At 43.1% G+C, this 27,369-nt stretch overlaps 1 protein-coding gene across 10 annotated transcripts in view; it reads left to right on the top strand.

The window, feature by feature from the left end:
* Positions 1-7,817: 7,817 nt before the first annotated feature.
* The window catches only part of pcdh19 (protocadherin 19), a 70,124-nt gene continuing 50,572 nt past the window's right edge, over positions 7,818-27,369 (top strand). For 4 of the 10 annotated variants that reach the window (XM_050042665.1, XM_050042668.1, XM_050042664.1 and 1 more), the window contains exons 1-2: positions 7,818-11,104; positions 13,591-13,936. In XM_050042665.1, coding sequence (XP_049898622.1) covers positions 8,958-11,104; positions 13,591-13,936 — 2,493 coding nt within the window. In that variant the 5' untranslated portion in view covers positions 7,818-8,957. The remainder of the gene's footprint in view (positions 11,105-13,590; positions 13,937-27,369) is intronic. The other 6 variants (XM_050042671.1, XM_050042670.1, XM_050042669.1 and 3 more) reach the window with 3 other exon arrangements.

A 27,369-nucleotide genomic window follows, 5' to 3' on the forward strand; every position in this document is an offset into this window, starting at 1 on the left:
AATGCAGCTCTTGATGATCAGGAGCACCACCAACCACGCGACTTCAAACAGCCGCATTTAACAATTCTTTCATTCATTTGCATCTGTATGCATCAAGGTCCACATCCATTCGAATACGAGCCCATCCGCATCCATTTCCTGCACGTGTCAGGCAAAGCGAGGCGAGAGCAGTAATTCCATTAAACCTGAGGGAGGCTATTCAGGAAAACCTTTGACATTTCTACTAGAACACATCAAATCAAATCTGTGAAAATCAAAAGCGGCTCTCATGCTGGTTAAAAGAGGACACATTTGTTCCTAACAAGTGCGTCATCAGCAGCCATGAGAAAAGTTAAAGTTTTCCTCTATGGTAACACTCCAGTAGATAAAGGAGGAAAGTGCTCAGAATGAAACAAACACAAATACTTCCGATTTTATTTCCACTGACTGATTCACAGAGAAGTGACGGGGAGAAAAAATAAATGGTATTGAGTGGTATTAACACTGATTGAATGGCACAAAGCCGAGCTGTAGCCACTGTACTCTTTCCTCTTCAACTCAACCACGATGGGAGTCCCAGGCCAGTGCTTTGGGGAAATTAGGATTAAAAACAGGATTAAATTAAAAGTAGCACAACAACAACCAACAGCACAACAAAAAAAATAGTTGGTGAAGTGCAGGAAAAAACAGCCCACTTTGCTGCTGAATTGTACTTGCAGCCATGTTGAAGAGCCCAGGGGACTCTGTGAACCCTCAGATGGATGGTGAGAGTTGATACTAATTGATGTATCATGGACAGGCACAGTGTGGAATGGAGTGGAGGGCGTATCGTCATTGACGAGAGGCCCATAGATTAAGCCTGTCAGTTCCCCTTCCTTTTTATGCCTCTGGCAAGGGGTGCTCAGGAGAAATCAATTTTTTGAGAAGCTGTATGGATGAAGACCATAATAATAACGTCATCTTCAGCTCCAGCCAAAATAAGCGTGGCCATCTCGCTCATTCGGAATCAATGCACCACTGTCTGTCTCTGCTGTCTCGCGCTAGCCCCTGTAAGTCCGTGTTTGTGCATGGGCCGAGTTCCAGTGCCGGGCAGGACATCGGGGTGATAATGCCAGCATCTGTCAGAGGAGCTTAGATATTCCTTTCCAAGCAAGCAGCAGGGACAGACTACAGACGTGTGCCATTCTTTGGCAGCAGAGAAAAAAAATGATATGAAATAAAATCAGTCATTCTCTGTGTACTTTCAACTGCACTGGTTCAAGCTTTCCACCACAAATGCTTCAAAAATATGTTCAAAACCAGTGCGAGGTTGTGAAATTCCCATGGACTTAAATAGCCTAGCTCTGCCTCCTGTCTTCAAGTTTAAGAAAGAGCCCGTTGCTCAGCCTTAAAGCGCACAGTGCAGTGCTGCATATGTGTCAGGGAATATAAAGTAAAGAAATATTACATCATGGTGCTAAGATTACGTTGTTCTACAAAATATAAACCTTTGGTGATGGACAGTAAACACAAACAACATCGAGTATGGACTTCTAATAATCTGCCATTCATCCATTTTCTCTCTGTTTCTCATCAGCTTCAGTGGGAGGCAGCTGGAATTACAGAAAAACACTCAAAAGCTCATCAAACTGCAGGTGAGATCACAGTTTTCAATTTTTCTGTTCTGTGATTTTGATTAGTGTGCACAGTTACAAGACATGTCAGTAACAAATATTATTATGGATTTTTTTTCAGTAAATATGTAATGCCTTAACACCATCTTCTTTGAGAGTACAGTAGCTCCTGTATATTTAAGCAATTCATTCATTCATTCATCCTCATAACCTCTTATCCTTTTAGGGGTCGTGGGGGGCTGGAGCCTATCCCAGCTGACATTAGGTGAGAGGCAGGGTACACCCTGGACAGGTCACCAGACTATCACAGGGCTGACACATAGAGACAGACAACCATTCACACTCACATTCACACCTACAGGCAATTTAGAGTCACCAGTTAATCTGCATGTCTATGGACTGTGGGAGGAAGCTGGAGTACCCAGAGAAAACCCACGCTGACACGGGGAGAACAATAAATATGGAGTACCCAGAGAAAACCCACGCTGACACGGGGAGAACAATAAATATAATATAAAATGTAAAATAAAATATAATATGAAAATATAAATAAGATTGAACATGCAAAACTGCACAGAAGGGTTGCCCGACCCCAGGTTCGAACCAGAAACCCTGTTGCTGTGAGGCAACAATGCTAACCTCTGCACCATCGTGCCACCCATATTTACGCAATATTACACACAAGCGCTTTGGTCCTGCTGCAGTTACCAAGAAAATAAAAGATTTCATCAAAATGTATTGTAAAATAAACCACTTTATGCTGATGTTATCTTGGTTTCCATGAAAATAAATGGGGTCTGACTTATAACTGGAAAACGATCAGTCATGTCAGTAGAGTCCTATTTAATGAAACCTAGTTTACTACTCCAGCATGTAGGCCGACCCTTAGTAATGACCTAGCAACAGAGATGATTTCTTGTCCCTTACGAGTCAGTCGGCCAACTAGAGCTAATGCATCATAGAGATTGTGGGATTTCCCAAACTGAATAAATACCACACACATAGACGCAAATTTGCCTTGAACTTGTTGTAAGAAACCTGCTGATTTTTTTCCAAGGACAGATTTAGCTAACTTTGTAGACTTTTTTTTAAGATGACGTTATTGCCGTGTCATTGACGAACTGGCACAACTGATGTGATCCAAACATTTTCCGTTAACTCCAGATTGTTGTGAAGTCTAAAAGTCAAAATCGATCGAAAAAAATTACTTTTTTAAATCTTGTGTAATATTCTGTGCATATTTGTTGGCATTTAGCCTTTCGAAAACATTTTCACTGCTGTCTCTAAACTGTTTGCTCTACAGCTTGTTGCACACGAGAGTCTAGCTGGAGTCTAACAGCACCATAAATAATTCAGTAAAGAAAGTTGATTTAAATCAAAATTAACAACAAAAGGATTCATTTTGTATCCGTGTTGTAGCCCTCTGTTTTTTTAATTAGCTCTGGAAGTTATAATGCTGCCATAGAAATGGCAGAGCAGTATTTTTCGTGGTAAGGACAGAGTGCTGTCATGCTGATTTGATCATGCTCTAAATGTCCAGTTGACCAATCAGATTGCCTGGTCAGATCTACTTGTTGTATAGTCATGACTATACTGTACAATGCTGAAAAACAGATCTCAGGCCGGAGCATAAAGTGTGGTCAGTCAGACACTCCTTAGCTTGAATAACTGCCAGTTTAATGAATCAGTAGACGAGTAAACACATTACTTTCTCACAATCACTTCCCCTCTTCCTTTCACCGACCAAAATGATGGCATTGTAAACAAACACTGATGCTGAGCAGTGAATGCACCACCACTCACGACAGAAAATTCAAGGATTTTAACGCGCTAAAATCAATAAAGGACACAAAAGAACGTCAACAGCAGGAATAATATTGAGGTAGATCTTGGCTCATAAATGAAATATGCCACCACTCTCTGAGAGAGAGAAAGAAATACATTGTGGCTAAATTACTGTGCTATAGTTTATGATCAGCCCTGCAGCTCAAGGCAGTGATGTCGCCTTCTTTCCCCCCACACTGCACTCAACTGCAGGGGGAAGAAAATCTGCTACATTTTTTAACCCTCTTAGCCCTTATCAGACACTGTAGCCCTCCAAAATATTTAGCCCTCACATTGTACAGTTAACAGCTGATGTCTCAACTCCCTTTGACATGAGCCAACTCACTGTCTTAAAGGTGCAGTCAGCGATTCTAATCCAGTACATATTTTTGTCCAATTCACATTCATTCAAATACATCTCCTCACGGACCGCTAGCTGTTCATTCTGTGTGCTGAAAAAATCCTGGAGTTCATACACAGCCCCAGCTCTGTAAATAGGGAGCAAACAAAGTGTCTCGGACTGAGAACTGTTCCAGCCATCAGCAACAGGGGGCATTCATGCTCGTGCACATGGACAGAGAAAAAGAAATAGGTAGTGGGAACAAGATGGACGCTTGAGGAGGTGTATTTGTTTGGGGATTAATCCAAATATCCACCCTCCAGACTTTCGTCGTATGTACTGCGACTTGTTCCCGCCATCTCGTCAAGTCTCCAAGAGCATGAGAATGTAGTAAAGCCACAGAAGCCGCTGTTTGATGTCTGTTTTACTTGTTGCTGTGGAGCTTATACTTCTACTATACCTGTGCCATGATGTGGTTAAATATTATCTCTGGCCTACATGATTTAATTAACATTTAAATAAAGTGATTGTTTTACACGTTCATAACGAGTTTGTTTTGTCTTTTTAGGTCCCGATCAGACAGAGCACGTTTTGCAGATGTCATATTGCATTGCACACCGCGCTGCCTTTTTTGTTGAAGCCTGCCCTGATTACACAGAGTGCTTTTTGCCGCTTGCTGCATCTGTTTTTTATATAGTTGCTAGGCAACCACCGAATCACCTGTCCTTAGCTTAACTACTGTTTTGCTTTGAAGAAAACTCACAGATCTATCTATACCTTAAAGTCTGCATTAAAAATTTACAGGCGGAGGGCACTTGGGGACTGGACACAAGGAAACAGAGATCGGTGTGGATATGAGACCAGAGAGAGGATAAATCAGGAGTATGACCAGGAGCTTCACTTGCGTGATGGTCAGTTCAAGGCTTGTTTCAGGATGAGTCGGGGACACTTTGACAATCTGCTGCCGGACCTGATTACGATTGATAGCACGTTAGAAAGTACTTTAGGCAACAGTTTGTTCAGATTTGTCTTGCAGCTTGCCAAGAAGGGCGACGATAAAAGTTACGTATAGTTAGCTTGACACTGTAACCCACCACTTGTTGTCATCACCACCTCAGCAGGCTGATTGGACAATGAATTGTGGATTTGGACGGCCCTCAGCACTCACAGACTTCCTGCGAGCACGCCCGCAAAGTCCACGAGTCTGCGAATGCGGTGAAGTCTGGACATTTAGTTTCGGCCTTGGTGCTGAGTTCAAATGTCACAGTCTTTCTCAGAATCGTTGACTCTACCTTTAACCACAATATTAGTCACATGAGAACATGAATAACAAGACACAATAAGTCGCAATGCACATTTATTGTCATTATACAAGCAGTTTGGTCTCCTGATCATTCACAGACATCATGTGACAATAAACGCACACTTTATCATTTGGTGCTTTAATTGACACTGTAACCAGGGAGAACTTGCACCTGTTCATCTCCGACTCAAGCAGGCAATGCAAGCCTCTGTAACACCACCTCAGACTGATAGAAATACAAAAAACATACCATGCACTAAGTTGTACATACAGCCATCAGAAAGCCCCGAGGACCAGAGAGTCCCCTGCCACCGCCTACGGTTGTTTAACTTGCTGACATTAAGAATTTATGAGTTTAAAGATTCTTCTGGCGCTCTCCTTATGCGACTGCAACATGTCTTGAGAAGTGTTACAGAGGAGCAAACAAGTTGCTTTGTTGATACTTGCTTGTTTGTTGAGATATGATTGCATTATGCAAGAGAAGAGGAGATATTTTCACTACAAAAATATCACATCTCAGGCATTTAACATGGATTCTTTTAGGAGGTAGCATGGCTTTATCTTTTTTATATTTCACAATAGTATGATTCAGACATGCTGGTGAGTGATTGTGCACTCCTCTTTGCTCTTGAACCCTATAAGATATGTAACAAAGGTGTTTATGTGCATTTATTATGAGTGATATAAACAGCTTTATGACCTTCTGCTACCCTAAAATATGCCCAGTGAAGTTGCTGCTATTCATCCTCAAGTGTTTAATTGACTGACACAGTTTGAGTATTTGTAATAAATAAAAACATAAATAAGGTAAATTACATGTCCATAATGCACAACATTGACCTTATTCTCCTTCCCATACACAGTTCAATCACTCCCGTATTGATTAACAATGATTGGATATGGCTCAGAACTAATTCACCTCTTGGACAGCATATTAATTGTGGTCAAACTGCCGACTTCTCCTCCAATATAAAGAGGAAATTGATTTGCCAGTGTGTTTTCATTGTTATTCTTGTGGCACGCTGTTGTTTTTCACCCGGGTGAGAGAAAAAAAAACAGTCTGGGGGTAAAAAAAATGGACAAGCTGGAACAACAGCATCGAGCTGCGGCTGCGGACGCTAGGTGTCACCCTTGTGACTTTGAAATCGGCCTGCCCTCCACAGGATGTGATGGCGGCTGAGGAGCGCGCGGGTGAAAGAGAGGCAGGCAGGCTGCATGGGAGGGTGTGTGTGTGTGTGTGTGTGTGTGTGTGTGTGTGTGTGTGTGTGTGTGTGATGGACCTGCTGCGACCGACTGTCGCTTCAGTCTGCATGAGAAGATTTCAGAAAAGGTGATGAGAGAATATGTGCAGAGCAACTAGAGGAACTTTACATCCTCCCTCCTCCTCCTCCTCCTCCTCCTTTTTTTCTCTCCCATCTGCAGTTTTCTTATGTTGCTGTCTGGCACGTGACAGGCGTAAATAGTTAACGTCACACCGAGCCTCGCTGCGATGATGTCGACCTGAGTTACACGCAGACAAGTGAGAAGGGACGCACGGAATAATAGCTGATAATTGATTTGTTGTTTCTTTTCTCATGATGATTAGCGACAGGCTGGAGGTCAGAGTCCACCCACCTCATTATTAACCTTTATAAATGTGGACTTTGCAGCTGACAGACACAAACGATTTAATTACAGTGAAGGCAGTTTATTATTTTTCATAGGATGGAACTATTCTGTTATTAAACCTGCTCCCATTATAGGCCTGTGTCTGCTGCTGTTCATCCAAAAGAAAGCAAAACTCAATTTATTAGCTGTCAGTCATTAATAGAAAGAGGTGGTGGTGACCTTACGTAAACCCACTGCCCAACACGTGGTCTGCCCATTTTGAATAATACAATATATGATATTTAACTCTGTGTGTCCCATGGGGCGGGGTGTAATTGATATGGAGGCTCAAGGGCAACATTTAATAGGAAAAGAGGTTTTATTTTGTGACGTGTACGAAAAGAAAACGTGGGCTATTGTGTATTGATTGCGCCTATGGCAATATTTCCTCCCAGCATGCTGCTACATGGAAACCATAATCTATAATGTTTATTCATGATTGGAAATCGCCTCAGCATGGTGCCTGCTGATGGTTAAGTTCAGACATATTGCACTGGAGAGCCAGGTTAGGGTGCAAATGATGTAACATGATGCGTATAGTTGCAACTTAAAACTTAAATTATGCTGCAGGAGGAAGTGGGAAATGCTACTTTGGCTCTGTGGTAATGCTGTTTGCTTTGGCACAAACTTTGCCATGTCACCGGGGGTCAAATAGATCCATACGAGTCCACAATAACCCCCAGGATCCTCATTGAGAGGATCTGTGTTGTAAAATATGACTTGTTACAAACAATTGCCTGTTGCAAGAGAAAACAAGGTCAAATCAGTGAAAAGTTATCCTTAGCATCTCCTCTGTGCCTCCGCTGGGGGAAATTAGTCTGCTCCTCTTTCTTTTCCTCCCTGTAGCACCCATGACACCCTCTCAAAGACCCCTGTGCGTCCCCCAGTCCCGACTTTTGGACGCGCTCCTCCATCGATCATCTAATACACAGCTCCGTGTCTCAACTTGTACGCTGTAATTGCCCGTTGAGTCGTCCATCTGCAGAAGAACAGGTAGTTGGCCGTGTTTCATTGCTGTACTTTGCCCCACCCACCAGCAGCTCCCAGCCCTCCTGTGTAACCCCTGATTGGCTGAGGGGATTGCAGGTCCTGAGACTGAGCGCTCAGCTCGGAGCTGCGCGTCCGCCAGTGTGCACCAGTGAAGCGAGAGGAGCGCTTGTTGGAGTCAACTAGACAGCCTACTGGCAACGAGTGGTGATTTCTTTTTTTCTGCCTCAACCAGGCTGGATATAGGCTACTGTGCTTCTACTTTGCTGCAGCCCAGAATGAAATGCGTTTTGTACATACAGTAGGCATCGTTTCCTCCCCACTGGCTACATTTTCAACGGATTTTTTAAAATGTTGCATGGACTCATTACCGGGATATGTGCAGCCTTTTTACCAAGTGAGACACGAGGAAATTAATTAGTAAGTAAAAAAGCTTCAAGACTTGCGGCCGGGGTGAAAGACTAAATCTGCTGGAAATAAAAAAGGTAATCGGGACTTCAGTGATGTGATGAGACATTCCTGCAATCGCACCCATGTTCTTTAGGCAAAGATATCCGGACTTAAGCTGTTGAATAATTTTGTGACTGCAGCTGCTTTTAGCTTTTTTTCCCCTCTCCATCAGATGTGCAGTTTGAAAGCATATAGCCGAAGAGGAAATTCTCTCACTGCTTGTAATATCTCACACAGAGCACAGATGTTTATCCAAAATGCGACTTAAATCTTTGCTGGCATCAAGGCGGAGAATCGAACACGGACTTTTTTGAACCCCATGACTTCATCTGCACGGAAGATTTAAACATTTGTGGACTTGGCTCGCAGGAATTCACATTTATGCAGCATTTTTTTTGTACCCCCCCTCTTTTCAGCCCACTTGAAAATGGACAGTTCATCATATGAGTCATGTGTAAGACCAGTTTTGCCGCTTGAGAAGAGCTGCACGGATTTACACGGCTAAATCACTGTTGTGAGAAGATTCAGCATGTTTTCACAGATCTGTCGTCCCCAATGTTTCGCCCGCTGCAGTAGACCGGAGGATGTGCTCTGCCCGAGAAGAGTAAAATAGGCTGAGGCACTTGTTACAATTATAGCTTTCGCACCATGATATAATTTGCATACACGAGAGCTATTCGTCACCTAAACACTTTTTTTCTGGACATTTGAATGAGATGAGTCATTTGGAACATTTTTCCTGTTTTCTCTGACGTGCGTACTTGTGCGTAATTATCAAGCTCTTTATTAGGGAGAGAAAAACTCAACAGGTACAATGCAAACCAAGGAGATGGAATTAATACAATTAATAGCTGTGTTCCTCATATTTTGGGTCGGGGCTGAGGCTGTTATCAACCTCAAGTATGGAATAAACGAGGAGATGAAGCCCGGGTCAGTGATTGGAAACGTGACAAAGGACGCGCTAAAGCAAGGATTTCAGATTGCGCCGCAGCCCCCGTACTTAAGGGTTATTTCCAATTCAGAACCACGATGGGTGGAACTCAGTCCAGCCGGAATCCTTACAACCCAAATGAAAATAGATCGGGACGTAGTTTGTCGGCAGAACCCAAAGTGCATTATTTCCCTAGAAGTGATGTCAAACTCTATGGAGATCTGTGTCATCAAAGTTGAAATTGAGGATTTGAACGATAACGCACCCAGATTCCCAACGAGCCACATTGACATTGAAATCTCCGAGAATGCCTCCCCTGGTACCAGGTTTCCCCTAGAGGGGGCAAGCGATCCGGACTCGGGGATCTTTGGAGTGCAATCATATTCCATCACCCCAAATGAGCTTTTCGGACTAGAAATAAAGACCAGAGGGGATGGGTCCAAAATTGCTGAGCTCGTTGTGCAAAAATCGTTAGACAGGGAGACCCAGTCCCACTATACATATGAAATCAGCGCAGAAGATGGAGGAGACCCTCCTAAGATAGGCGCGGTCCAGTTAAACATCAAGGTGATTGATTCTAATGACAACAACCCCGTTTTTGACGAGCCGGTGTATACAGTAAACGTGATGGAGAACTCCCCCATCAACACATTAGTCATAGACTTGAATGCAACGGATCCTGACGAGGGCACTAATGGAGAGGTTGTGTACTCGTTCAACAGTTACGTCACCGAAAAAACGAGGGATGCGTTCAAAATTGACCCCAGAACCGGGATCATCACCGTCAACGGTGTTTTGGATTATGAAACGGCGCAAATATACGAGATCGACGTGCAGGCCAAAGATTTAGGTCCCAACTCTATCCCAGCTCACTGCAAAGTCACAGTGAATGTGATGGACACTAACGATAATCCACCTGTCATCAGTTTACTCTCACTGAACACGGAGATGGTGGAAGTGAGTGAGAACGCGCAGCGTGGATATGTCATTGCGCTAGTGAGGGTGTCAGATAAGGATTCTGGGGCAAACGGCAAAGTGCAGTGCAGGCTGCAGGGCAATGTTCCGTTCAGGCTGCAAGAATATGAGAGCTTCTCCACTATACTTGTTGACGGCAGGCTGGACAGAGAGCAGAAGGACACATACAACCTGACTATCCAAGCGGAGGACAGTGGCATGCCTCCTTTACGCGCCACAAAGTCTTTGGTAGTCAAAGTCACAGATGAAAATGACAACCCTCCCCAGTTCCTAAAGCCACACTATCAAGAGATGGTGATGGAAAACAACCTGCCCGGCTCATGTCTGCTGGCGGTATCAGCAGAAGACCCGGACCTGGGGATGAATGGCACAGTTTCCTACTCCATAGTCCCCGGTGAGATTAAGCACATGGATGTAAACACATATGTCAGCATAAACCCATCAGGCCGCATTTACTCCATGAGATCATTCGACCATGAATACACCAGGACTTTTGATTTCAAAGTTTTGGCCAGAGACAACGGCAACCCCTCTTTATCGAGCAACGCCACGGTGCGTATTGTTGTCCTGGATGTCAACGACAACACACCTGTGATGACAAACCCTCCGCTGGTTAACGGCACAGCGGAGGTGTCCATCCCAAGAAACGCAGGGGTCGGTTACATGGTCACCCAGGTGAAGGCTGACGACTACGACGAGGGGGAGAACGGGCGGCTGACCTACACCATCTCAGAGGGGGACAGGGCTTTCTTTGAGATCGACCAGGTGAACGGTGAGGTGCGCTCCACCCGGATGTTTGGAGAGAACGCCAAGTCCACCTACGAGATCACAGTGGTGGCGAGGGACCACGGCAAGCCCTCCCTGTCCGCCTCGGCCTACATCGTGGTGTACCTCTCACCAGACCTGAACGCGCAGGAGCCTATTGGACCTGTCAACCTGTCCCTCATCTTCATCATCGCTCTGGGCTCTATCGCAGCCATCCTGTTTGTCACCATGATATTTGTGGCGGTTAAGTGCAAGAGGGATAACAAGGAGATCCGGACGTACAACTGCAGGTACTGAGTCAAATCTCGCCTGTGTGTGTGTGATTGTGTGTGTGCGTGTGCATGTGAGAGAAAGAGGGAGAGGGAGGGAGAGCGTGCGCCCGCGCGTGTGTCCGCGATCGTGCCTGAAACTGCGAGTTGTGAGTGCATTGCTTTTGTCATGCAGCATGTAGAGGCCCGAATGTGAGGACTGCAGATTTTTTCTTTTCTCCCCCACAGATTAAACGGAGGCAGAAAATGAACCCGACTGCTTTAAATCAGACACATTATGCTGAGGCCCACTGTTCCGTGTTAAGGAAACGTGATTGATTGATTTAATCCTTCCATTGTAGCCAATTGACTCATAAATATGACGGTTCAACTGTCATGTTCAATTTGCGGGTGTGTTGCCGGACAATTAACGTCCCACTGGTTCAATAGCAGTCCCAGACATTTATTATTTAACGTCCACCATGGCTGATTGGCTGTTATCAGCTTTAATCCAGTGTGATTATGGACAGTCCTCCAGGATCACTCAGATTCGCCTCTGCGTTCTCTCTGCACCAGGGAATATCTGGAGCAGTGAAATGAAATAAAAATAAATGAAATAAAAGCATGTAAACCACATCATCATTAACTGTTTCCCCAGTTCTTCCAGGAAAGGAGCAGATTATTATTTTCCGGACCTTTGAATATTGAACACTCTTGTTGTGTTTATCAATCTGAACATCAGCTCTGGCTTTGATTTCCCTGTGCCACATTACCACTATAAATTTACATATAGATTGGATTTGAGAGTTTAACCTGAAGCTATAATCATATTTTCCTCCAAACATAATTTTGTTAATTCGAAGTTAACTCGGGCCATTTTTCAAGCATGTAACCATGAAGAAATATTCTTAAACTCTCCCTGAATTGCTCAGATTATTCTCTCAGTATAGATTAGAGAGCGTGTTTTTTATTTTATCATTCTCATGTGACATTTGGTCATATTTTTTTAACATTTTGTGAAATGCAGAGCTATAATTTCTGCCTTTATATTGTTAAAAGCAAGAGCCCACATCTCCTCTTGTCACAGGAACACAAAAAACACTCCAAATGTTGTTATTCAAACCTGATTTGATATAGAAAGATACCACCCTGTTGACATCTCCACCACAACAGCCACTTCATGCAGTATCATATTTTTAATGGCAGTTCTACATCCTGTTCAGACGAGAGGCAATGACAGACAACCACAAATTCCAAATTCCAAACTGCTCTCAGTACTTTACTCTGCTAGTGTGAGCCACTCTCCCTGCTGGGTGCTTTAATCAGCACTGATGTGTTCTGCTTCTCAGTCGCCACCTCGAATATGAGGAGCAGTTATCTCCAATTTATTGCTTGTCCTCTGTCAGTCTGTCTGACTCTGAAGATTTTCCCCTCCCTCCCTGATTTCAATTTGGGCACAGGGTGGAGAGACAACATGTTAAAATGATAAATGAAAAAGAGATGGAGTATTTTCTACTCTTGCAGCTGCCCATTTTCTTTCCTCTGAATCAAGGGGGAGCAGAATGGGGGGAGGGGGTGGGGGTGCAGGGAGCTGTTTTGAAGATGCAATCTGAAAGAAAAATGAAATAGACAAACTGCAGATTTTTCGAAGCAACAGAGGATTAGAGCTGCGTTTTAGTGAGGAACAGAGGCCAGTGGGGGCTAGTGTAGCAGAGACATTGAAGAAGCAGGAACAGAAACAGATATCGCAATTTCATGGGTAACTATAGTTTTGTTGTGGGCTTAAAAGGGAAAAATAAACCATATGGTCTGTGCCGTAAGGTTAAAAATGGCCTCCTCCAGAGTTTGAAGTAATGCAGATGGTGAAAAAAACCCATCAGAAATTATATGGAATATGTTAAGTGGAGTTTGTAGTCATCACTATAGAGAACATAGCATCTGTTCTCCTGTGGAAAACTGCGAGGCTGTGCGAAGAATGGATATTTCCCCCCAGTCTGAGGATCCTTTGATAAAACATGGCTGTGTTGCTCATTTGCTCTTATTAAAGTCAAAATACTCAGTTCAAGTTTGCAGCAGCCTCCGAGAGCAGCTAAATGAATTTCAATCTGCAGTTCTCGTGCACGCCGTGCTGCTCGTGGGTTCGCTTGATAACGAAAGGAGAAAAAAAAAAATGGAATTAGTGTGGGTTGTGTGCTTTGAATATGATTGCATATACCGGTAGTGCTGCTCAGTATCATTGTGTTCTTTTGCTTTGCTTCTGTGGTTTTGGCATGTTTGCATATTGCCTGCCTGTTTGTGACATGTCGATTGTTGAGCATGCAAATGCAAACAAACAAGGGATAACAGCTCCATTGCAGGCCGGGAGTGGGGAGTCACTTTAAATGTGCTGTTCCACCCCTGGGCACGGCAATGAGCAGTTTGTCTGGCCCCCACGGTCGAACAGCGCCCTAGCTGGCATGGCAAGCGTGCTTTTTGACCGTGTGGACGGGGAGGGGAAGGCAGAACACTGCTTTATTGAGTCTGTTCAGTTTCTTCTACTTGCGCAGGGTGGCGGAGTACTCATATGGCAACCAGAAGAAGTCCAGCAAGAAGAAGAAGCTGAGCAAGAACGACATCCGCCTGGTGCCACGCGACGTCGAGGAGACAGACAAGATGAATGTGGTGAGTTGCTCGTCTCTCACCTCCTCGCTCAACTACTTCGACTACCACCAGCAGAGCCTGCCACTGGGCTGCAGGCGCTCCGAGAGCACCTTCCTCAACGTGGAGAACCAGAACTCACGCAATGCAGCTCCCAACCATGGCTATCAGCACCCGTTCACTGGGCAGGGCCACCAGCAGCCAGACCTCATCATCAACGGCATGCCACTGCCAGAGGTGAGATACAATCCGCTGTGCTCTGTGCTTGGCTGCTTTTGGTGTTCACATGCAGGAGAAAAAGGGATGTTTTGTATTAAAATTAATTCTCATGACTAAACGTGAAGAAACGGTCAGCTCCATTAGATTTCCCTCTTCATTAATCATCATTAATAGGTCTCCTCGATCACGCTGAATCCTTAGAATGAGCTGTATAGAAGCATAGCAACACCTTTCAGCACATCTCAAGGTCTAGTGATATTTAGCATTCCACCGTACCACAGATTATAATGTCAGTGAAATGTCTCCCTGCTATTGATGGATAGCTGAGCGATCTGAAATGGCACGTGTGACATTCTGTCAGTCGATCTGAGTGGAATCCTTCAAGGCATTTCGAGGGGCCGAGACACCGAGGCTGACCTGTGACTGGGAGCGCTTTGCCAAGCAGAATTTGGAGACCTGACAAAGTGGATTATTTGGCCTCCCTTACTCCACTTGTTGTTTTTTTTCCTTTATTGTATTTGTCGGTGCTGAGCTACTGCAAAAAAGAAACAGGAGTTTGAGCACCTGCCAGATGTATTGACCCCCCTAATCAGCTCCACCACACGTCATTTCAGGTGCGAGCAGAAAGAATAATCATTGTCTAAACTCTTTATCTGTGTGTTGTCCATTTGGCTGCAGTGTTAGCGCATGGCCGCTCTGCACAGTCAGCCATTGAATTACCCTGACATACCATGCATGGCTCCAGCAGAGCAGTGAAGGTCTGACTTGAAAGACTATTCAGGCTGACAGAGTGTATGCAGACCGGCTGATCTTTAGTTTATAGATTTTTTGTACGTATGAACTGCTCTATTGGATTCTTTTGGAAACCCTCCTCATGACCCACTTCTCCTTGATCCCACAGGAGAAAGGGGCATTTATGTTTGTGTGTGTGTGTCAGTGTGAGTGTGTGTGTTTGTGTTAGAATGTGTATCACTCCTATAGACAGCGGCAAATAAGCTCCAGCTCCATGCACACACACTCTCTTGTAATTGATGACTCCAATCTCTGTTTGACATTCAGTGAGAGGAAGGTGGGGGGTTCGGAGCGCGGGTCTTAAAACAAGAAACACAAGATGGATATTGATGTATTGACTGGATGATCCAGAGAGATCCAGGCACCGGTGGATCCTGAGGGGTCAATGAGACCTACTTACGGGCATGCTGATTTACTGGGCCTGTCTGAGCTGGTTCTGACTGAGTGTGTGTGTATGTGAATAACACAGGTGGAGGGACTGAGGAATGTTGTATGCGGGGGGAGGTTGTTCTGTGGCGTTATCCGGTCAGTGGAGGCAGAGGTGGGGGGATTCAGCAAGTACACGCAGTGACCCGTGTGCTGTGATTGTATTTGCTGGTAGGCAGTGCTATGCAGGTCACCACCAGCCTTTTCCTCAGCCAAGAAAATGTGGGTCTCTGGCTGCACAAAGAAATCAACCGACGCTGTAAAAAGCTCCAGCGAGCATCCTGTCTCTGTGGCTTAACCATCCAATAAAAGCACATTTGCCGCAGGATTAGGAGAGCCTTTATTTGTTTCAGCTAATGAAAAAGTGAAGAGGGAGACAAATAGGGCTGAAGATTGATTTAGATGATTCCATATGCAAAGCTTGGAGTAGTCTTGATGGAGCTGTGTGAGGGCAGATAGAGAGATAAGAAGGGAAGGAGTGAGTGAGGGTGAATGAGTCTCAGTGCCAGGTGTCTGAGCCCCGACCACGTTTTCTCATTTGCTTCGAGGCAGTTGATTGGCTTGATAGAGGCCGGGCCTGTTTAGCATGCAGCTTCCATTGCTCTCCGCCTTGCACATGATGTTGACAAACATCTCTTTGACCCGGCCTTTGCATATTTTTCCCCTGGACTGAGAAGAGAGAACGTGTGTGTGTGATGGAGCAAAATAGCGGTAGCAAGAGCACACCTTATACCCTCCAACAGAGTAACCCCAGCACAACAACAGTTGTCATTGTTTTCTTTCCTCCCCATTGTGACATTTGCAAGAGACAGAAGCTCTACAGTACGTACAAATGTTGCTCTTAAATAAAAAATGTTCTCAGTATAATTACAATGCCATTTATAGCACAAACAAACAGCAGTGAAATGACTGATAATTGCTTTGTTACAATGAGCAAGCTTGGGCTTGAAACCACTTGACTCCACAAGTCCTCAACCCATATCCCATTGACTGGCTAGGACACACGAGTGGCTGCACTGTTGTGATTACTGAGGCTGCTTTGTCCCCAAAAAATTGTTTTCATCCTGAGGGCAACCTCATAATTATCCATGATTCATTTATCCTCGGCGGAAGAGCTTTTTGTTTTTACACCAGGGCACTGTGATAACTCTGTGTTTGTTTATTTTCCAAACATGTAGATTAAAACGATCATCAGAATGTGGGTTCGGGGTCAGATTAGGGTTTGCTAATGGAGGTAAAGAGGATATGTTCTCTCGTGTCTGTTTGTAAATTCTGTGTTTGATCGATGCAAAGTTCTCCTCCATTGTTAGTTTATGTGGGGCAGTGAACATCCTGCTTATGTCAGAGCAGCTGGAGTCGAGCTTTTCCTGCTTCAGACAAAGCACGCTGGCACACACACACACACACACACACACACACACACACACACACACACACACACACACGTACGTACGCACACACAAACACGGCAGACTTGGCCAAGATAACAGTGACAGGTCTCCCCGAAGGCCTCATACCTGCAATTGCATTGTGTATATTGCATTCTCCCTTGTGAGAATGTGTACCAGCATATATACCTCCCTGAACATCGCTGTCCATTGTTTTGAAAAGCATCAGCTGTGAGATGTTTGTTAGACCTGCCTGTGGTAGCACTAATATGAACACTCACAGGAGAATAGAGCTGTCTTCCATGGCTTAATTATAGTGAATCACTTGGAGGGGGAGACAATTATACAGTAAAGGAATGGCCTTTGGCTAGAATGTTTTTTAATTTGTAATGTGTACTAAGGCTTCTCACACCTGTGATTCCAGATAATGAGCAGAGCAGGAAAATAAGATATCTTACTTTATTGATTATTCAGGTAAGAGATTTTTCTTTCACACATATGAATAAAAAAAGGAGATGAATGCGTTTATAGGAGGTTGGACTTTGCACTACAGGGTGTAAAATGTTCAGTGGCCAGTGCGCTTCATAAGTTTAGTTAATTGATAATCGATACAGTCATCCTCCACATGCTCTCTGCACTGTTTCCTCAAAGGAGCAGTGTGTAAGTTTAGGGGGATTTAGTGGCATCTAGCAGTGACCATGCAACAAGCTGAAACTTCTCCCGGTTCGAATTCTGTCAGTGTTCTTTGTGAGGAGGTTTTTATCAGGAGCTGAATTATCCACAGAGGTCTCTTCCCCTCCGAAACAAACAAACATGGGGTCCCATTTATAAAACAGCGTGTAGCATCCATACTAAAAATGTACATATGGGCAAAAGCTAAAATGGCGTGCATCAAAAAATATTCTAGTTTCAGGCTTCCACCTCACGATCTGTGTCGCCAATTTCCGGTTTCCAAAATGTTCATAAGCATGGGTCAGAGTTTTTCCCATCAAGTCTGTTTTTATAGATCACAAATTTTGCGTGGGAAATGGCGTACGCCTCTTTCAGGCCTCATTTTGTGCATACGCAATGTTTTAAAAATGAGACCTCATTACCTCATTTACCGCTGGTAAATCACTGAATTAAGCAGTGTCATGTTACAAATCAGTGTTTCTACTGTGCTGTTCGGCTTGTCAGAGACATTCCGCTAGCCCAGCACCTGCTAACGCGTGCTCACCTTTTATCTCTGCTAACTTAAGATCTGGACGTTAACTAGGTTTCTATTGAGAGTCGAATTATCCTCAGAGGTCTCTTCCTCTTAAAAACAAACAGACCCGGTCATTTAAACCGGTAAACACACTGAATAAAGCAGTTTCATGTTACAAATCAGTGTTTCTCCTGTGCTGTTTGGCTTGTTCTGTTAGCCCAGCACCTGCTAACATGTGCTCACCTTTTCTCTCTGCTAACTTAAGATCCAGATGTTAAGGAGGTATTTATCAGCAGCCGAATTATCCTCAGAGGTCTCTTCCTTTAAAAAACAAATGGACCCAGTGATTTAAACTGGTGAAAACGCCAAATAAAGCAGTTTCACGTTTCAAATCAGTGTTTCTCCTATGCTGTTTGGCTTGTGAGAGACGTTCCGCTAGCCCAGCACCTGCTAATGTGTGCTCACATTTTTTCTCTTATAACTTAAGATCCGGACATTAAGGAGGTTTTAATCAGGAGCTGAATTATCATCAGAGGTCTCCTCCTGTCAAAAACATTTTATCTTATATTATATTCCATATCTGCCTGTACACCCCCCAAAGCCTACACACTGGACCTGTAACACTGCAGCTACAGGAGTCTCAGTGATGCTATATTTTCATGTGCGCCACAGTGTCAGGTTCAGATTCTGACAAAAGAGAAATGGATGTACATTTTTGTTTGTTTGTTCAGTTCTCACAGTCAATCAAAGGAGCCTAAATGAGAAAATGAAAATTGAAAAAAGGGAAAGAAAGCAACGACTGACAGGGTACTCAGAGCACCAGTCTTGCTGTTTCTCCCTGTTAGTAAAGAAGACGTTTTGATATTGATGTAGGAGAGACAACAGGGAGTGGTTTCAGCGAGGCTGCACATCCCTCGCTATCACTTCACATCAGGACAGTATGCATGGGAGCATTCAAACGTGTCATATTGAGCATGCAAAGTAGATGTCATGCTGTCAGCGCATACTACACATCTGTTGAAACTGCCAATCTCCCCACACACGCGTACTCACGAATACACACGCACACACAATATTTCTTATGGAGTGTCACATTTATTTGAAATATGGGCTGTGACATTATCATTTACATCATTATGGCCGACTCAGAGAGGGAAAAACAAGAGGCATAATCCAACATATTCGATAATCAAACATTGTTGTGATTCTGCATTTAAAGTACTCTTTTAATGTTGTTTTGATATTGTCCTCATTCTCTGCTGTTGAATATATGCTCAGCTCTAAATGTTGCTAATAAGATTTCTGTAATAGTTTCTGTCATTGCAGTGTGAGATTTTATACAACAGCTCGAGTGTTAATGAAAAATGTACATATTTAGTGCAGTTGCTTACTGTTTTTTCTCAGTGTAGGAAATTTTACAGTATATGATATAATCCATATTTTCCCTTCATCTTAGCAGTATCTCATGGAACAGTGAGAAACGTCTGGAGGTCTTTTTTAGTCAGGCGCAGATTTATATTGGAAATTCTAAAATGTCTCTCCACAGACTGTATCTGGCAGAATCATTTAGCTTTTGTTTGTTGACTTGCACACACTGTGATTGACAGAAAGTAGAGAGCATCAACAATTGGTTGAAAGTGTAATTGGGAGATGACAACACGGAAAGCAGAGAAAGCACAAAGTGAAAGTAAAGCTCGTCTCAGCTCTCACGTTGTTGCTGAATGCACACATTACTGCAACAGAAGACTCTGGCTGCAGCTTCTTTCAAAATGTAAAAGTTCATTGCCTGATTTTATTTTAGCAGTGTCTGACAGTCAGCTTTGTATTCACAGTTTTCAATGCCGTTTGGAAATGAATAGAAGTGAATGAGTCTGACATTTTCAGCAAAACTAATTGAAAAATATCCACAGTCTATGCATTTAAAACAGGGTGAACATGAGACTTAAATGAAAGAAACCTCCTGTCATTTGCATGTGTACGTGCACAATGGTGGCATCAGTCCCTGTCTGCTCCCAGGGAACCAGATCCCTGCTTTTGAATACAAAATAAAAATTAAAGGTCCTGTAGACAACACTGAGCATTAATACAGCAGCAAACAACTATTTGCCATGCAAAAACATAGTGGAGTAATAGTGTCCTGAGCAGAGAATGAAGTCACGATACCTTTGTGTGTGTTCAAAATGGAGCTTCTTTTTTGTTTTTTGGTAGACAGTCAGGCTGTGTGCGCATGTTAGTGCATGTGAGTGTCTGAGCGTAGCTAATCGCCACCTCTCTGTACTGCACTCATACGGCTGTTACCACTGATATCGGGACAGCGTCGTGGCAGAAGCATAGCGCCACCCTTCAGTTCTTTCTTATGTTAACACTGTTAGCTCTGTTAGCATTATTGCCGTTGTTCATAGGTGTAGATTCTGAGGGGGATGCAGGGATTTGTCTGCCCATTTGAAAACATGACAGTAGCAGAGAATTTTTATTAATATTAATAATTCATACATAAAAATTCACCAGAATGCAGGAAAATTTGCTCAAAATTTCCTGAGGGTTAACCCCCACTCCCCAAATTTCATATGTCCCTCCTCAGTTTTACAATGAAACCATAGATCTTGTAGTTGTTAGCACCACTGGCATTGTTAGCACAGTCAGCTGCTAGCCGCCAGCCCAACACCTCCATGTTGAGAGCTGTGTGCAGACAACCTCTGAATCATCGTTACCCGCTGTATGTCGTATACAGCACCTTTAAGATTATTTTTTTGTAAATGCAGTGATTAAGTGATCCCTTAAATCAGTCTAAATTCAGTATTTAGCACAAGAATTGTCTATGACTAAATCGAAGACATTTGCACCATAAATTAAAGCAGAAAAGGTGCAACTTTATACATAAAAATTCCCCAGAATGCTGGAAAATTTGCTCAAAATTTCTTGGGGGTAACCCCCACTCCCCAAATTTCATGTGTCCCCCATAATCTTACAACAAAACCTAAGCCCTTGTTGTTTTAGCACAGTTAGCTGCTAGCCGCCAGCTTAACACCTCCATGTTGAGAGCCGTGTGGAGACAACCCCTCAATCATCGTTGCCCTCGGAACGTTGTACACAGCTCCTTTAAGATTATGTTTTTCAATAATGAAGTGATCAATTTAATCAGTCTTAATTCAGTATAGAGCACAAGAAGCTAAAATAGCATTTAGTCTTGTCAAAAACCTTCATGAGAAAAAACAGCCAGATTCTCCAATGGTGGAAAAAAAACCTCTTTTAACTGTGAATAGTTTGTCAAAGAGATAGACAGACTAATCGTGTTGGAAGAGAAACAACAGATATACAGATATTGTGCAATAAGGGAAGGGATACATAACTGCTTGATCTTAAAAGCCAGTGTTGTTGTTTTTTTATTTATTTTTGATGCGTTGGAAGAGTGGGAGGTGTATGTTGCATTCTTTAAAGTCTCCTCCTTTCAAAGGATTTGAGAAAGAATCGTTTCATCTCCAAAAGCTTCAGATGCGCGCTGATTGAGTGGCAGATGAACCTCTTAATTATTTAGAGAGGTTATTTGTAAGGCAGAGACTTCAGAAATGCTCTGCTTTTCAAGTATCAGTGTTTATAAGGTGAAATAAAGCCTTGTCTGTCAGAAATAAATTAACAGAGTGGCAGTGATGTACCCGGCGCCCTCTTTATTGCATTCCTCAGCTGGCTCCTCCCACCGTGTTTAACACACACAGCCGCTGAAGCTGTAGGGTGATTTTGTGACATTACTCAACAAGATGGTTTTCACTCCATGCACAACCCGTGCTAGTTTTACACTTGGTTGGGTTTTTATAGCCCTGACCCCAACCCGCAACACCCCATCACTGCACGTCATTCTCGATGTTGCAGAGGTACAATGAAATGACATAACAACCCCAGGCAGCCAGTCACAAGCAGCCGGGCCCGCCGGGTTGCCACCCTCTCGTCGGGATCAGAGCATCCAGCCAAAGAGCTTAAGAGTCAAAACACATGAGTGACGGCGTCTGATGTACACATGTCACTGTATGTGTCCTTAACCACATGTGACTGGTGCGGAGCATGCAAAGGGAGTAATACTGTAGAGCAGCGGCGAGGCCTGGAAAAACGAGGAGAGACAGAAAGGAAGAGAAGAGGGGAGAGAGGTCTATTTATAGAATGCCAATGATTTTCCTCAACCTGTATTGCTGCTGCCTGAAACATGTTATTTTTCTCTGTAAAATGTGGTGTTAGGATGAGGAAGAGATTTTATTGCACAAACCATATCAGCCTCTACAGAAAGCAATAATGTCTCTTTTTTATTGTCAGTGCAAGATGTCTTTTTGCTCTGGAAAAAAAACAAACAACAACAAATATTATGATTATTTCAACGTATCTGCAAACAAGGTGTTATTAGCAAAGGATAGTGGTTCCAGTATAAATTTTCCACCAACTCTATTTCCTTAAAATCTTGACAGTCCGTGATAAAATCATCAAACGGCTGAACATCTTGATAACATCAGCAAACTATATGCGACAGCAGACGTCGTGCTTCAAGCTGTGCGATACACCAGAGACACACAAGCGCACAATCACATCAAAATAAAAAAGTCAAATCATATGGTACTAATCAACTTAATCATTCATCCATCTTTCAAGATGATTTTGCTTGGTTCAAGACGACAGCACTGAAAGGGAAAATATATTTTAAATGACTTTAAAAGCTCCATCATGTGGAAAGAATTAACTTTCTTGTAAACCTATTAAACCTCAAAGGAAGGTTTTTTTAAGTGGAGCCAAAGATAGGCACATAATGGTATTAGCCATCCAACGATTTATGTTAAAAGATTTTTACTGGAGACATACCTAGATGCAAAAAGGGGGTATAATGGCATCGGGCTTATGCGTTGATGGGTCCACACGTAAATGAGAGAAGGCTAAATGGAGTGAAGGAAATGGACGTAGTGATGATGTTTATCGCTGGGGAAGGGGACATCATTACGCACCTTGTTAAGCCCTGCAAGCAATGCTGCATGGACGTAATTACCCATTTAAATGAGTTTCCCGCAGCGTTGTTTTTTTTTATTCCTCAAATTAAACCCTCAGACACAAATATGCAGCATTCTGTTTTCTGTCATGGAAATCTAAGTCCAAACATGCAGAGGACGGCAACATGGAAATTTACCAACAATCATGAGCAGCCTCTCCTCATCTTCTCTTGCAAAGTTTACATGTCAGCCCCCTGCAGATTTTACTGCAAAGTAAAACTAAGGTGGAGAAAACTAATAAAGCCAAACAAGTCTCAGGAAAAGTCATGACAAGGGAAGGCTCCAGGAGAATAAGAAAAGAAAAAAAACCTCCCATCTCTCATTAATGCAGATTCTGCAGCCCGTGGTTGAAACTGCCTGTAGTTACATTAATATAGAATAGAAAAGGTCATGTTTAAAAACACAAACCCGAAGACTTGTTATGGCTAGGAGTGAAATCTATTTGCAGTGGAAGCTCACAATACTATTTGCTCTGTCGTATTCAGTGTATGTCAAGACGAATGTGCACGCCTCCGTCCCTCTGGCTCAGAAATATTAAAACAATCATTTGTACGATGTGTATTGGCATGCAGCGTTAGAGAAACATCAACGCTCCTTCACTGTACTTGTCCTTCCTCACAGATAAGAATAACAAGGGACCCATCAGCCTTTGGTGAAATTATTATTTTTTCTTTTCTGATCTGGTGTGGAACAACAAAACTTGAATGTTTTTCAGCAAGCAGACGAAGTGAGAGAAAAGTAATTACAATTCTCTGCTAATGACCATTATGATTTGAGTAGGCCAAAAACTAATTTCATCCAAATGTGCAGAGAGAAAAGGTAATAATTAAAATTCATGGGTATCAGGTTTTGCGCTGCCCTGCTTTGGATGAACCTCAGGCCTGTTGCCACACTGTTAAGAGAGTTCCCAGGGCTTTCTCCTGAGTGCTGATGCTACACTTTCTGAGCGACAGGGAAGTGGGGGGAGGGATTCAGTGCAACATAACAATACTGGTTGTGAAAGGAAACTTTTCCAAGCAGCCAGCTCTGACACCAGGGAAGAATGACCTTTCCAAGTGTCCTGTTTTTTTTTTCTTTTGGTCTAAAACAAAGCAGGAGCAGGAGGATGTTAGTTAGCATTTCCCCCATCAGATTAAATGTCAGCTTCTGCATGCATAATTGTAGAATGGAAAGTGAGGAAGACTTGAAGTGAACCAATTTGCTGGTGGATAGATGAATCCTGAGCGGAGTTATTCACTGCATTGCAGATGTTGTCACGATACTTTTATACCGCCGTCGCCTGCCTCCACTTCGCGGTCTTTATTTTTGTGATCTGTATGTCAGCACCTGGCTTCACAGTAATTGCAACATCGGGTGAAACTTAATTCATCTGGAAACAAAAAGCATTATTCCTTTGTCACTACCTTTTTTTTTTTAAGAGTTTCAAGAAGGCAGACAAAAGGGAGCCGGCGTCATTGTATTACACACACAAATGCTGCATTATACCTCTGTTTTGTTTGCTCCAGTGGTTGAGCAGTCTTTCCTGTTTCTCCCCTCCTTTCATTTCGGCAAATTCATACAGCGCTTTTGTTTCTAGACATAAACCTGGATGCGCATTAGGGAGCGCATGTATGGGATGTTTGATGAGCACGGAGGCTGTTGGCAGGCGAGCCACTATAGCAGCAATATCGGCCGCCTCAGAGGCATGCAGCAGTATGGCTGGAGGAGCAGCAGGGTAGCGTAATTGTGCATTGTTCATCCACAGAACAGAGGCAGAGCATGTAATGAGCTGTAGCATTTTCACCCAGCCAGCCTAATGGGCTATGACCGAGTATAGGCCTCTCAGAGCCCTCGCGCTCCCTCTGCCCTGTGTGGCCAGTGTCTTGGGCCTCTTCTTTTCTTTTCTCCCATTCTGCCCCCTCCTTTTCTCTGCCCGATCAGCGTCAACCATTCCTTCACCCCTGTTATCCCCCTCCTTTATCTCCGCTCCCCTACCCATTGTCCCCCTGTCTGAGGAGATGGTGGGACCCCTAATGTGTTCAGTGTGTGGCTCCTTTTCTCATTCATGATGTCTGTAAAGCTCTAAGCAGTCAGTCTGATTCAGGCCGACATAAATCAGAATAGCTCATTGATGGAGCGCCGTGTGCAGTGTGATTACATTAAAAACCCAAACACAGCATACAAATAAAAGTTCAGGAGGAGAATTTGCTGATGTTAGGTGTAGGGGATTTGTTGTTAGAAGTCGGCTTATTTTTTCTATCAAAGGCTGTTTTGCATTTTGATTATCTAGTTTTCCTGAAAGCAATTCAGGTGGGCCTGTTTCGCTCAGGTTTGTTTTCCTGGGATTAGGGCTTTTCAGAAAGGGCCCAGGCTTATTATTTACGCCCATATCTAGTTTCTAGGGAGGTGGGAAACCATTTCTTTGCTCGAGTGATACCAGGTCAAGTTGGAAAGACAAGAATGTGTGCCAGGGAATAGATTAGATATCCACTCTGGGCTGAGCTCGGAGGATGAAAACACTACTAATGATAATAGTTATGATTGCCTTGCAAGGGAATTGATAACGACTTCGCCCGCCTCTTTGTGCTCTCTTATGGCATCAGAAAACAATATTCAGTGTTCAGTCAGTGTCTGGCTGCCGAGCACAATGGGACGTCAGTTTTGACTTTCCCCTCACGTCCACCGTTTGACATACCACAGCATAGACAGCCAAGTTAATGAATGAAAAGCACTTGGCCTGTGTCAGACTGCTCCGAATGCAGCGCTTTCCCCGGTAACCTCCTCAGTTCAAGATTACTCTTCTGTACCTGTTACTCTGTTTGAGAGCTGTTCCCAGTTCAGTCTTACAGGGAGCCAGTGAGAAGGCAAGGCGGCATGTATATACTCGGCAAAAGGAAGATTGCTTCTAATCTTTGTGCTTTAATAAGAGAGGCTGACTACTCTGTCGGGGAGCACGGCAGGAGGGTCACTGCGGAGCTGAGTTCGAGGGCCCTTATCTAGTTCAGGCATTGTTACATCAAAGTGGGCTGTATGATACATGCATGCACACATGGGAGCAAGAACACACCGTTAATTTTAGAAAAAAAGTCTTTAAGATTCTTCTCTGTGAGCCATTAAGGGAATATTAATATGGCTCATAAAAATTACAATAAGAAAATATGACATTTAGGAAATTAACTTATTTGCTTTTTTTAATAAGAGTTAGATGAGATTAGAGCTAACAATTATTTTCACTGTCGATTAATTTATTAATCTTATTTTCTTGATGAGTAGATTTGCTGTTTTGTGTGTAAAATGGCAGAAAATCCCAATCAGTGTTTCTTAAAGCCCAAGATGAGGACATTAAAGAAGCTGGAGTAAGAGAAGTTTGACTTTTTTATTTAAAAAAAAAAAAAAAAAAAAAAAAACTAAAACATTTAATCGATTATCAAATTAGTTGGCGATTAATTTAATAGCTGAAAGAGAGTTATTAGACGCACATTAAAAAACAGCGTCAGTAAAGAAAAGAAGAAATGAGTCCTTTAATTGGGAAATAAGTTAGCATTTTAGCACTCCCAGTTCCCTCGTCTTAAGCCCAGTCAGACCAAAGATTGGCAATGAGACAAGTTGAAACAGGCAACTACTTGCAATGCGCCGTTCTGCAACGTTCTAAAAACCTGCCGGTTCACACCAATGCAACTAGATGAGACTGTGTATCATCCCTATGCAACAACTCTCTGTGCCTCCGTTCTGATTTTCAGCTTTTCAGGTTTATTTTCTGGCTGAATATAATTTGTAGCTTCTTAAAATATGAATGAGGATAGTTCTTAAAATATGAATGAGGATAGTGATAGTGAGATACTGGCTACAGCTGCATTTGTGGTAGTGATTTAACACCACTGCAACTTTTCTCTGCAACATTCTAAGACATTTTCGTCTCGTAGCAAATCATTGGTTTGAACCGGGCTTTTAAGTCTTTGGGTTTTTGGTTAGATGCCTGAAATAACGTCTGTAGTTACGGGTCTTATAAAAATGCTGTTGCTATCAAGTGGCTAAATGAAACTGCAGAATGTCATCACGCCGAACACGGATTTACAGCTTCTGCCGATTGCATTTACGATTTAAAAATCATAAAAGTGGAGGTTATTTGTGAAGATTAACTCGCTGAACAAAACCTGCAAGTATCATAAATGTTTGTTTGCCACCGAGCTTATTTTTTCGAGAGAACTAGAGTGATGCTAACTTCCTCTTAGCCTACAAATAAACATCATACCTGCCGCAGTCTATTTAACTCACAGATATTAGAGTGGAATTGATCTTCTCATCTAACTCTCAGCAAATAAGAGTATTATTCCCAAAATGTTGAACTATTCCTTTAATTTATTGCTGCTTAAATGTATGTTTTCCTTGATTAAATGTTATATTCTAGCAAATTGGAGCTTTGTTTTCTGTCAGTTTTCAGCATTAGGCCTAAATATTGTTCATCCTAAATGTTACAGTGTGGCTGCCCCCTTTTTGTTTGTGTGCGATAGGACAGCAGACGAAATACCAAGGGTGGTGGGGGGGATGACGGACATGGGAGTTGGTGTTCTGACTTTTCATTTGTTTGCTACCCAGTAATGATTATTTTAGCCTCTAAGCCCCAGATTTGGCCTTGTTTTGCTGTGGGAAGCAGCATCA

Source organism: Epinephelus moara, chromosome 4 (genome assembly GCF_006386435.1).
Source record: "Epinephelus moara isolate mb chromosome 4, YSFRI_EMoa_1.0, whole genome shotgun sequence".
NCBI lineage: Eukaryota > Metazoa > Chordata > Actinopteri > Perciformes > Serranidae > Epinephelus > Epinephelus moara.